The 12,864-nt window shown below is 30.6% G+C and overlaps 2 protein-coding genes across 5 annotated transcripts; both read left to right on the forward strand.

Annotated features, from left to right (window-relative positions):
- Window positions 1–1,552: 1,552 nt before the first annotated feature.
- On the forward strand, window positions 1,553–4,376 carry LOC136775508 (glutathione hydrolase 7-like). Of its 2 annotated transcripts, none has more exons than XM_066730349.1 (8): window positions 1,553–1,831; window positions 1,906–2,072; window positions 2,177–2,334; window positions 2,411–2,763; window positions 2,829–3,119; window positions 3,272–3,338; window positions 3,726–3,956; window positions 4,029–4,376. In XM_066730349.1, exons 1-8 carry the CDS (start codon window positions 1,813–1,815, stop codon window positions 4,216–4,218), a joined length of 1,476 nt encoding a protein of 491 aa, XP_066586446.1. In that variant the 5' UTR covers window positions 1,553–1,812; the 3' UTR covers window positions 4,219–4,376. The 2 variants fall into 2 exon arrangements, with proteins under 2 accessions (XP_066586446.1, XP_066586447.1); XM_066730350.1 differs by having other exon boundaries at window positions 3,275–3,338.
- A 370-nt stretch (window positions 4,377–4,746) lies between these two features.
- Window positions 4,747–12,559, forward strand: LOC136775368 (ubiquitin carboxyl-terminal hydrolase 4-like). Of its 3 annotated transcripts, XM_066730080.1 has the most exons (14): window positions 4,747–4,825; window positions 5,611–5,696; window positions 6,131–6,359; window positions 6,531–6,733; window positions 6,974–7,254; window positions 7,337–7,619; window positions 7,862–8,604; window positions 9,114–9,386; window positions 9,896–10,153; window positions 10,269–10,577; window positions 10,847–11,064; window positions 11,367–11,483; window positions 11,679–11,797; window positions 11,870–12,559. In XM_066730080.1, the coding sequence occupies exons 3-14, from the start codon at window positions 6,151–6,153 to the stop codon at window positions 12,040–12,042; spliced, it is 3,186 nt and encodes a 1,061-aa protein (XP_066586177.1). In that variant the 5' UTR covers window positions 4,747–4,825; window positions 5,611–5,696; window positions 6,131–6,150; the 3' UTR covers window positions 12,043–12,559. The 3 variants fall into 3 exon arrangements, with proteins under 3 accessions (XP_066586177.1, XP_066586180.1, XP_066586178.1); XM_066730083.1 differs by lacking the exons at window positions 4,747–4,825; window positions 5,611–5,696 and having other exon boundaries at window positions 6,277–6,447; XM_066730081.1 differs by lacking the exons at window positions 4,747–4,825; window positions 5,611–5,696 and having other exon boundaries at window positions 6,277–6,427.
- The last annotated feature ends 305 nt before the right edge of the window (window positions 12,560–12,864 follow it).

Genomic DNA, 12,864 nt, shown 5'->3' on the forward strand with positions numbered 1-12,864 from the left:
CGAGGCCTTTTCTACTTAAACCCTTTCCACTTCTCTAGCTCTTGCACATATACCTATTTACATCCCTCACTCTCCTCATCCGTTTGTACCCGTTCTTTTTCTACTCTTTGTACCAATCTGGAGCCTTTTAATATGATAATTGAAAAAATTGCAAGGATCTCCCCAATCTCTTTGATCGAATTTCCACAGATTTGATCGATATAGACGACTTTTGATAGGAACGATCTTCTTTTGGCTTAAAGTAATTTTTATGTAAATTCCGTCCACTGTCAGCTGTGAAGAGATACGTAGCTCCCTCGCAAAAACGACGTCCAGCGTCCTTCAGCTACGGCGTCGCGACGCCAACTGATGAACATGCTCGACGCCGGATCAGTTTCAAAGCAGCATCGCAACGACAGGGCCGTACTTATAATTGTCGCTCGCTTTAGATTTAATCTAGAAAAAAATACGTGTACTTAATTTTAATTCGACTGCTTTTTTGTATTACACTGGCAATATGTTTATAATAATAATATTAATAATTACCACCCTCGTTGACTAGAAAAAATAGCGCTGTATTATTATAAGACTATAAGATGTTATCTAAATATATATTTTGGCGAAATTTTCTTGGAAACAAGAGTGACAAGAAAAGTGAATCCGCGAGTCACCCGAGATGAAGAGAATATAAATAGGAGCTTGCTGAATATTCCCCTCGTGTGTGTATTACTCTCTTTATTTTGGCGAATAGACCACTTTTCTGCGATATGAAACAAATCACGGAATGTTTTTGCTCGTCTCTAATAGGTTGAACAATCATAATATGATTTAAACGAATAAATTGATGAACTAATTGTATGGCAATAGATTTAATAATAGTCATTAATAAATAAAAGAGTCCTATCATTATAATATAATAGAAAACGTATAATTGACTAAACACTTCATCATCAGGAAAACTTGAGCCTTTCGTGTTCGAGTCAAACGAGCAAATCATTACTTTTTAATATTGCTTAGTATTTCATTCATTTATTTAAAGCTATATGAACACAAATTTATTTATAAATCATTTTATGATTGATATATGCTTCAAATAAAAGCTTTGAATCATTCATTTTTTTTTAATTTCATATAACTGCACATTGTCATACCGGTGAGAAATGAACGATACGTGAATGATCCAGGTTATAAAAGAAAGGTGTTGAAGAAATGTGTGTGTGTGTGTGTGTGTGTGTGTGTTTACAGAGAAAGTTTTAAAAAAAGTATAAAGTATAAGTTGCAGTAATATAAAATGGTTTATTCCTTCCCAAATTTTGTCATTTCATTGTTCTTTTTATTTATAATGAATTAAAAAAAAATAGAATTATTTATTCCGTTTAAATAAAATAATACTACATTTTTCCATAAATTTAATGAGATTTAATAATATTGCCTGACTAATTTTATATCTTTCTACTGATACAGTAGCTCTTTATTCTGTTTTATCAACAGACAAACGCCTTTAGTTAGGTAGGTTAGTCGTCAGACAGGTAAGTCAGGTAAAAACGTATGGTTTGTGTGTACCTTTTTGCGCGTCGCCGCGTCATATGGGTCTGTTACGTTACGTATGTTAGAAAGAACCAAAAGTCATAACCTACGACCTTTAAAAATTATGGTTTATTATTAAACATTACATGTCTATAATTATTAGTATAATATGCCAAGTAGTCAAAAAAGATATTATTTTTATTATACGATTTTACACTATAAAGTATGTCACAATTGTTAATAAGTCATCATACGTGATATGATCCACTTTTTAAGTTAGCGAATACTAAATTTTTTTTATCAAAAATGCATTATTGCGATAATCGTAAGTGATACAAAATTGAATAGTAATTGTATATTATATCATTAAATTTTAAAATGAAAATTGTGTTATAACAGAATTATCTGAAGATTGTCCCCTAACAAAAGATAAGACTTCAAAATATAAATGTTTTAATTGCTGTAAAGGAGGATTAAAACTTATTGTATGTTGCTTTACATTGCTGACTTTGTCTATCACTGCTACATTGGTCTTCCAATTGTTATATAGTAATAATACTACTCAGGTGAGCATAATTAAATGTTTTTTACAAACACAGTTACTACGAATCATTGCTGTATTAATGTATGTTAACCCTATGTTAATAATTTTAAAAAATATTCCTTATAGATCAGAAGAAATCATCATGGCGCAGTAGCTACAGATTACACCAATTGTTCCCAAATTGGAACTAAAATTTTAAGGTATGGTGGCAATGCTGTTGATGCAGCAATAGCTGCTACTATTTGTATGACTGTTGTAGCACCTCATAAAACTGGACTTGGAGGGTAAAACAAAAATGTATACTTTTATTAACTTTCTTTATTTATTTAGTATACCTATTTAACTAGTATATATTTTTAGAGGTGGCTACATTATGATATACAATCATAAAGATCAAACAAATCCAATCATTATAGATTTTGCAACAAATACCAACGAAGGCACATTTGCTTCTATAAATGAACGTATACCAGCTGTATTAAGAGGCTTAGAATTTGCATTAATATTACATGGAAAACTATCATGGAAAGAAGTTATTTCACCCTCTGCAAAACTAGCTAGGGAAGGATTTATAGTATCAAAAGAATTAGCAGATGAAATTTCCAAGAATAGTGATTTTGCTTTACTTTATGGACATTTAAATCCTGGAGAAATGTTAAGATTGGAAGAATTAGCTAATACTTTAGATGAATTGGCAGAATATGGTACTAATGGTAAGTAATAATATTTTGTATACTTTAATTATTTTAAGAAATCTCAGTCTTTTATTAATTTTTAGTGTTTTATAATGGATCACTTTCAAAGAAAGTATTATACAGAGATACTGTAAATGCTCAGCTACTTAAAGAATTAGCAGCTTATGAGCCTCTTGTATATACTGCACATGAAGACTCTTTTTATGGATATACTATTTATTATCCACAGTCTGCAGAAAATTTGTATAGAGCCTTAGCTGAGTTGAAGCATTTGAATTTTGTAACAAACAATGCATCTGAGGTACATTCTCAATTTGTTCTTGCGGAAACTTTAATTAATACAAACCCAATTTCATCAATTTTAAAACAAACTGGTAAATTTTGAATACATTATGTACCACTTATGCTATTAACAATAAGTCTATAATTAATATTCTATGAACTATATTTATATTTACAAATGACTATCTGACTTAATGATAATAATTTTAATTTTGATGAAATATTATAAATTCTTTGCTTACAGCAGAGGAGGAAAAATATACTGGAGTAATGGCAATGGATTGGCAGGATACATATGTTGCTGCTTTAACGTAAGTTAACTGAGTATTTCATTAACTGAGCACTATGTGAGAGTTAGAAGCTTCTGAAATGAATCTGAGCAAAAACTGCATTCACAAATCTCAATTTAATACTCCACTTTCAAGTATTGCAATACTAGAATTAGCGTTGATCAGGCATAGAAAAGTCAAAGGTTACCAACTCTCTTGCATGCATTAACTGACTCATCCATCTCAGCAATGTTAATCTATCCTGTTCAGTTAGATTTATAGCAGAAAAGGTTTATTTATTGTTTAGACTGATTTTTCATGAAATTTTGTTTTATGTGTTACATCTTGTATATGCAAGAAAAACTGTTAAATTATTAAGAAAAATAGATAGTTTAATTTATTAATTTATTTTTTACTATTTTTTCACAGAGGATTAAGTACATCTTTAGGTTCGGGGTATATTACCGAAGCTGGTTTTTTACTTGATAAAGGCAATAATAATAATTTTTCAACTTTCACTCCAATTATTTTTAAAAGCAAAAAGAGCATATGTGGATTACGCGGTATATTTGGATCAGACAATAACGTTCTTAATGTTCAAATTTTGTATAATCTTCTTATACAAAAAATGAATGTTTCTACTTCTATTGAATATCCTAGGTAAAATATGTTTTATGCTGATAGAATAAATATACTTTATTTAAAAATAGTATTTAATACATTTTTTTTCAGATACTATCTGCTTCCAGATGGAATGACTGTGGAGCATGATCACTCTATAAAACCTACTGAATTAAATATACCTATATCTCACATTGATGCTATTACTATTTCTAAGAGTGTTAATGTTATTATTAAGACAAGAGATTCCATGACCAGTCATTCGGATAGTCGAGGGGGTGGAATTGCATCAAGATTTTAGAATTTTTTCTCCATTGTATAAGTACTGCGTGCAATACTCTTATGGTGCTATTACATATTGAAGAAGCTACAAGTATCTGTTTTATTTATTCATGTATTTATCCTTGTATTGTTAGATATTTTCTTAAATTTTATAGTTTTTTTTTACAATAAAATGGTTATAACAAATATCAAACTTTATTTGATTCCTTTTCCAATATTATGAAATCTAAAAATATTTAATTTTCATTATCTAAAAGCAGTCATAACTTAATTAGCATAAAAACCATTTAGTTTGACATTTTTTAAATTTTGTGTACTAACTTTGTAAGAATTAATCGAAAATAATTTAAACTTTGATAAAATAGGGTTTTGAAAAAATTCAAAAATTGTTGGCATTAAAACAAATGGTGATTAGTAAATTAGCATCCAATGAACTGAAACTTTTCTTTTAACTTTTGTAAGCAGTCTGACCACGCGCCAAAAATATTGAATATTCACGGTCCGCCGATGTATAGTAAAATAAAGTAACCAACACTGATAGGAATAAGGCGAATAAGGGGCCATAATGGCCATGTAGTCGCAGCTTTGTTGAAGTGTTGCGAAGAGATTTGATTATTATAAAGAAAGTGAGTATATTTATTTATTTATTTTTAATATTGTAATTCATCTCTTAACAATTTCCCTATATAATATCAATTTAATACAACCGTGGTGTTTAAGGTTGCCATTTTCTTGCTATCCGATATTCCGAAAACTTTCCCATTGGCAAGAAGCTTAATTTATTGTAGTTCATTTAGTAGACGTAATTATTACTATATTCCTGGTTTGTGAAAAAATTAAGATTTTAATTCACTAAACGTTAATTTAAATGTTTTAAAGTTGATGGATTAATCTGTTATAAACTCGTTCGTTAAAAAGTTTATTTAGTAGGTTAGGATTCGTCTAATTTAGCTTTTAGAATACATATGATTCAGTATATTATTTAAAACCGTATTCATTTTTTAAAAATATTAACAAATTTAGCTTGCCTTGCCTATAATTTTACGATAAGAATGGAATCTTTCGTGAAGTATACATATATATACATCTACATATATATTATATATATGTATATCCTTGTGTATCATTATACCATTATTGAATACTACTTTATAGCAATTTTGTTAAAATAAAACTCCATATTATCTTGAATGCATAATGATAAATAATATAAGATTCTAGATAATGTAAATGTAGAATCTTATTAGCCTAATAATATTTAGCATGTATTATGTGAGAGATATAATGATTAATAATTAATATAAGGAATTTCAAAACAAAATCCTTTAATAATAATTTTTGTGGTGTTTTTTTTAAGTGTTTTACACAGTCTGCATGATTTCTGTATTTCATATCTGTATATGTGCTATAGGATGATTCAGAATGTTGGATTTGAAATGGCCTTATAGAAGTGAAAGTTCTTTTGCATGCTATTGATGGGAAAAAACTAACTTAAAGGTAAACTTATTTAATGTGTCATATTTATTTTAATTTGGAAAAGAGCCTGCATCAGTTTATTATTTGTTCCAATGTTTAATTTTTTTTTATTTATGTAGGATACAGCATTAATTTGCATGTTCCATTATATTTACTTATAGAATATAAGTTTAATATAGTTTGATGTTTTATTTATAGTGGTCATATGTTTTTAAAAGAAAGCAGGTGATTTTATGAATTGATATAAAAAGTTAATATATTCATTTTAAATTTGCACATATTTCCTATTAAATAAAACAAAAAAGTTAAATAATGTATTAATTAATATCTTTTTTTAAATTCTTAAAATACTTGTAATTTATTTTATTATAAAATATGATTTCTTAAGAGTAATGAGATAAAAGATTATTGTGCTCAAATTAATATCCTAAAGTTTATGTTTCTGTATGTTAAAGGATCACTAGCTATTATCTGAATGGACAACTTGGTGGGAAGACCTGAAATAGAAAGAATATCAATGATAGAATCCCACGAAAACTCTGACCTGCCTGAAGTCCCAGATATTTCGGAGGTTTTTGAATCAACTGGACTGAGCCCCCTGACATCATCCCTGGATCACACCTTAACACTCCAAGACGACAACCTATTATCATCCGAGGTTGATATGGGCATCGAAGATACATGGTTAGACGATACTTCTGCTCGCTTTGGCACTAGCTGTCCCATAAAGCCTGCTCTCATCCATCACTGAAGTACTTACCAATATTTTGGGGTACCAATTAGAATCTAGTTTGCGTACGAGTGTCCCGCATTCCATGTTTATTCTTTTAAAGTAAAATATACATAATTTATTAGGGCAGAGACTAATAGCTCAACAACGGATTACGCAATTCCACTCCCACCACCTCCCCGTCTCAATGATTTTGAGGATGTTGGTGCTGACCCAATCACTGATTCTGGAATTGGTTTAGAGCATGGACCATTTCTTCCTACTGGTTCACCAGCTTTAAATAACCTTTTTGCTGATACTGGTGGTGATCAAGATGATTCGCTAATGGGTGAATGATTATAATATTTCTTTTGTCTTAAAAATGTCAAAAATTATCGTAATCTCATTATTACATTTCTTCTGTTTTAAAATATTGATGTTTCTTTAACAGATATAGCAATGTTGTGTCAAATAAATATGATGTATGAATATTCCAATTCCTGCAAATTTGTTGTCATAGCTAATACTTTTTTTTAAAATGATAATAATGATTTTAATCAAATTATAATATTTTATCATTATGTTGCAGAGGTGGTCCCTTCTCCTGCTGGAGTATGCGGTCTGCGAAATCTTGGTAATACTTGTTTCATGGCAGCAGGATTGCAATGCCTCACCGCGACCCCTCCGGTTCTTAGGCATTTTTTAGAACTACAACAACGAGAAGAGAAATTACCTCCCCCTGGATCTTTAATGGCTCACTTCAGTGTACTTCTTGGAAAAATGTGGTCTGGTAGATATACCGTTCTTCGCCCAGCAGAATTTAAACAAACGTTAGGAACTTATCATTCTCAATTTAAAGATTATAGACAAGTATGTACAAACTGTCAAAAACAATCAAATGTAATTTATGTTTTCTACAAGCAGCCTTTATTTTCTAATTTCATATGAAAAGCATGATTGTCAAGAGTTCCTCGCCCTTTTGCTGGATTCTCTACATGAACAAATGAATACAGCAAAGTCCGTGAAAAACTGCCATGATCAAACTTCCGCGGCTTCTGCTAATTCATTTCATAGTGATGAAGAATTTAGTTCTAAAGTTAATTCTTTGGATAAAATAATAGTTACTGCCACAAACAACTCTATCTGTAATAGTGAATATCTTGATATGTATGACTGTTTACCGTCGCCGGAACGTCCAAGCAGCCCTAATGTTACTATGGCTGGATCTCCAAGAGGTAAATCGTTTCAGAAAATATTTAATTCAGTCAATAAGTTTTTGCTTAATAATATTTCTTAACCATAACATGAAAATCATTTCCGTTTATTTATTATAACGATTTTCGAATTAAATTTATATTACAATCTATGAAATTGAATGAATATAATATTACATAACATGTCTTTCAACACAAATATAAATTACATTTCGATTTATAATATAGATTGAGTTGTTTTATTCTTATTGTTTTTTAAATAGGTTTAGACTCGCCAATAGGCGAACTTGATAGTACGGCAAACTCTCCAAGAGCTTCGCCTGTAAATGAGAGAGAAGACGAAGATGAAGGAACTTTAGATTCTGACGAAACGGCCGAAGCGATGTCCAGCTCATTTATTCATAATAAAATGAATGGCGAAAACGCAGATGGTGAGACAATATCCAGCAGTCCATTAAGACTTAGCGCTTTAATAGAATTATCTAAAAAAGAATCACAATATCATGGACTGTATGATATCCATAAAGAAGCTAAAACCAGTAATGCCAATTTCTTAGTAACACAACAAGAATGTAATAACGAGATTCATTTCGATTCGCAAAAGTTTCCCAAAGAAAGTGCTCGACGAACGCCTTTGGATAATTCCAATTTAATGGAGAACCATGATTTTGACAATAAGAACGTTAGTATAAAACGTATTAAAGAAATTAATGTGCAAAAGAATATTATTAGTAGTGATTGCACAGCAAATGGCTCTGACATGGAATATGATACTGGTTTAGAGAAATGTAATGTCAAAAGAATGCGTTTGGATGATCAGGAAAAAAATCATAAGCGCGATGGAATGGGTAATGGGCTTGTTCATTATTCCCGTATTTCACAAAATTATGGAAATGATGCGATCGCAGCTCAAGAAGAAATTGAAGCAGACAAACACTGGGCCAGGCATTTAAAATCCAACAGAAGTATCATAATAGATACGTTTCAAGGACAATTTAAAAGCACGGTAATATTTATGAATAATTATTTATATGTGAAATTAAATGGCTAAATTATTAGTTAATTGAAGAGGAGTTAAAGCATCTTTAAGTAATATATTGATCGATTTATTGAAATACAAATAAGTGACATAAAAAATATGTGATCGTATAACATTAAATCGGTACTACTGTTTTTAATTGAATCCTCTTGAAAGTCGTATAAAGGTGACATTACATGATTTTAATCATTGCCGGATAATCTGGTGCCGCAACTTCTTACGTATAACTTGAAAATATAAATAATAAGATAGCCATTTAGTGTGAAGACGAAGGAGATTAAATATTTCGGTGATTCTGTTAGCTATAAGAATTACCTTAAAATAAAACTCCTAAATAAAAATTAATAAGTTTTCCTTCCTGGTTCTTTCAGAAGTAGATTTCAGGACTTATTTTATTAAAACAATTCAATGTAACATTTTGGTATACTTTAAAGTGTAAAGCTTATTTTATTTGATAACTTTGGGATGTATTTTAGGTGATCTGTGCAGTTTGTAAACATGTTTCTATAACTTACGAGCCATTTATGTATCTGTCGGTACCGTTACCTCACGCTATGGAGAGGCAGTTGAATGTAACTTATGTGCCCGCAAATGGCGACCAACCCATAAGATGCGTGGTTTCCTTGAACAAGCAACTACGTATTGGAAAACTTAAAGAAGAATTGCTTAAAACTCTTAGCAAGCAAAATGTGTCAGTAGTAAACGTTGCTCTCGCCGAAGTCTTAGAAAATCACATTGCTAAGATCTTGGTATGTATTTATGGTCCACCATGATTCGTAAAAAAGTGGACCTTATCATTCTCAAAATTAATTTCTTTAATGTTATGCAATTAAGCTGAGCAATATTCAATCATTGGTAGAGCAATTTTAGTTAATTAACTCTAATTATAAATCTTTTAATATTCATGGTAATGTGCTTCCTAGTATAAGATGCACAAATTTAATTATTTGATTATGGTAGAATGTACAGTTTTGTTTAGGGAGGATTAAGAAGGCAGTATGTTTAATAGAATTAACTGCTGCCGATACTATCCTCCTAGATGAATTTAGTGGAAGAACATTTTCATAACATTAAGGCATTGTTATGGAGCTACATTTCACAAAACAATTTAAATTAATTCATCTAAATAAATGATAATATGGCAAAGGAATTAAAATATAATGGAATTAACATTAATAGAGCATTTTTAAAATATATGATTATTTATTTCGTAGGTTATAAACCTTGCTACGATGTACATGTAAATTTTTCATTCAAGGATGATAATACGCTCCTGAGATACGTTAATGATACAAATCGATCGATTTATGCATTCGAATTGACGGATCCTCCTGACGCATATACTTCCGTACCTGATGGTGCTGGTGATCGTTTGACGGAAGCTGGTGCTTGTCAAGGAGACACTACTTCGGGAGAGGAAGTACAATGCATGATTTGTTTAGAAGAACTCGATGGTGAATTGAACAAACACAGTGGAACTAGTTGTAGTTTTATCATCTGTAATAATTGCATAGAAGTAAGTGAATCAGCATTTGTTGCTTCGATGTATTGATGTTTTATTTATTTTTTATAATTGAAAATGTTTGATAAAATATATTAATAATGACTTGTATTTACCTTCTTTATCATAGGACTACTTCAAGAATCAAACAGAACCTCAAACGTGCCTAATATGTTCTACGTTTATGACAGCATCCTCTTTCACGAAAATAGATCAAACGGGGCGGCCGAGGCCTACAGTTCGAATCTTAAATGTTCCCCTGGTTCTACGTCATGATACGACTAATGAAACGACGAATAACCGAAAATCCACAAAGCTCTTTGGTTATCCACATTTAGTTAGATTACCATCCAGGGTTAATGCTAAAGATTTATATGAAATTGTAAAAAAGAATGTGCCACAAGAGAAGAATTACACTATTCATTTTGTTGATGGGCAGGTAAATATATGTTATTGTATATATATAAATTCTTTTTTTATTCTTAGACAATCGGAACGAATCAATTTTTGCCCTTTCTGATTTTTTTCTTTGATCTAATATTCCACAACAAGCAACTGCCTTGTCTGTTATTATAAATTGGTTTTTTCGATTTCTGTCACAGTTACTAATTCGAGTTTAATGACCATTATTTATTAAACTTTTATAAATTTTAATTTTAAGTTTGGTATTTGTAATAACAATAACATATAAAGAAAAACTTTTATTAGGGCCACCACTGTTCTCGCTGCATGTATACTATGCATTGTACTGGGTGTAGCGTACCCGAAACTGGAATGGTTGTTTTACAAAATGGCGATACTCTCGCAGTACGGTACACAGAAAACGTATCAAAGATCTTACAACCAATCGATCATATAAGTGTTAGCAAACAACGGCCACATCATCCATTATCATTGTATGATTGTCTCCAGGCGTTCAGCCAAAGGTAACAAGACTTTGTACATATGCATACAGGGTGAAGTACTTACAATTTTTCAGAGCATAGATGCATAAACTTAAGAAAATATTATCTCATTAACTATAAGAGTGATCGATTTCTTGGACACAACTTTTTTAGAACTTCCGTTTATTTACATTCAGAGAAGTCATATTCAAAAAATGAATTTCTCTTAGGATTATTCAGATAAACGACTAACTATATGGCGTTACGTCTAACTCTAAGTCAAAAAATAATAACCACTTGTTTACACGTATTTAAAATTGTTTTCTTGTCTTGATTTTTTTCAGTGAGACTTTGGATGAACATAATCCGTGGTTTTGCCCGAAATGTGAATGTAATCAGTGTGCTACAAAAACTTTAACCGTCCACCGATACCCCAAGTTCCTCATAGTTTATCTTAAAAGGTACAAAAATTATTGAACAGTATCTACAGGTATTCTAATACACTTTCTAAGATTCTTTAAATATCTTAATTAGATATTTTTAAACACCAAGTGAACGTACAAGCTAGCGAAAGATTACACAGAATTAAAGATTAAAATTATTTATTGAGTTTTTTGTTGTAGTTATAAATAAATATACAAATTAATCCATTACAGGTTTGTTTTCTACGAGTGTACTAGTATGAAACTGGACGATAAAGTCACATTCCCTCTAGTCGGTCTTAGCGTAGGTCGGCATCTTTATGATCTTTATGCTTGCGTGTGTCATTTCGGAGGTAAGCAATTCCTTTGTTTTTGTAAAATCTACTTGTTGCTAGGAAGTCGATAATGTAAATTTCTGCTTATAGGTGTATCTGCTGGGCACTACACAGCGTATGCGAAGAACCCGCGTACTGACACGTGGTACTACTACAACGATGAAGCTACAAGTAGACAGAAGCCTCAGGAAGAAGATTTTAGTAATGCGTACATTCTGTTTTACAGTCGGCAAGGAACAAATTTAAAACCGTGCAATATATAACTGATAATGCATTGGTTTAATTATAATCTTATATGGTGATATTAAGACACGAAAAAGGGTTGGGAAACTTGGAACAAAGTTCCAAAAACGACTGAAAGTCGTGGTCCTGATGATAAATAATTCCTACACACACAACATACACATGTACTTGGTTTCTTGAAGGCCTTTTATTGCTATGCTCCGTTTCTATTATTGTTTCTTTAAGAAAATATTGTTATAAAGTGTGATAAGTAAACGTATGATACGTGAGATTGTTGTTGATAAACGTCTTCTTTGGAGAGATTCTTAGGTCGAAGATTATAAGATCTTATTGTTCGTTTGTTTTAAAATAATGCTGAGTGCATATGCACTCTGGTTACGATAATATTTCCTTCTCTTTCGGGAAGAATGGAAAAACCCTTGTACTACAAGTCTACAACATCACGAGTTAAATTTGTACAGTAGGCATTTAATATAGTTATGAACATTCTGAACATACATAATTTATTAGTGAATAAAGTAAACGTTGTAGCGAGAGGATTCGACTTGAAACTTTTCTTCCCTACATTTGTCCGATTATTCCAGTCTTTATTGCGGCATTTATCATTTAGTTTTATACATTTAAAAATTTCAATAGGATTATAAATGTCTGTATTTTGTTAAGAAATATAATATGAAAAAAGCAACAATACATTTAAGATTATTGATAAATTTGATTTTAAACATTAGATATACAGTAATCTATACTTTTCATTTAGTTACAGTTTATAAATTAATGATAATTTATCGTATTTTAATTTCTTTTACAGTAATACTTATTGCCAATTTAACATTGTTGTTTTA

Source organism: Prorops nasuta, unplaced genomic scaffold (assembly GCF_024137725.1).
Source record: "Prorops nasuta isolate Cenicafe-Biocafe unplaced genomic scaffold, Cenicafe_Pnas_1.2 PNAS00008, whole genome shotgun sequence".
NCBI lineage: Eukaryota > Metazoa > Arthropoda > Insecta > Hymenoptera > Bethylidae > Prorops > Prorops nasuta.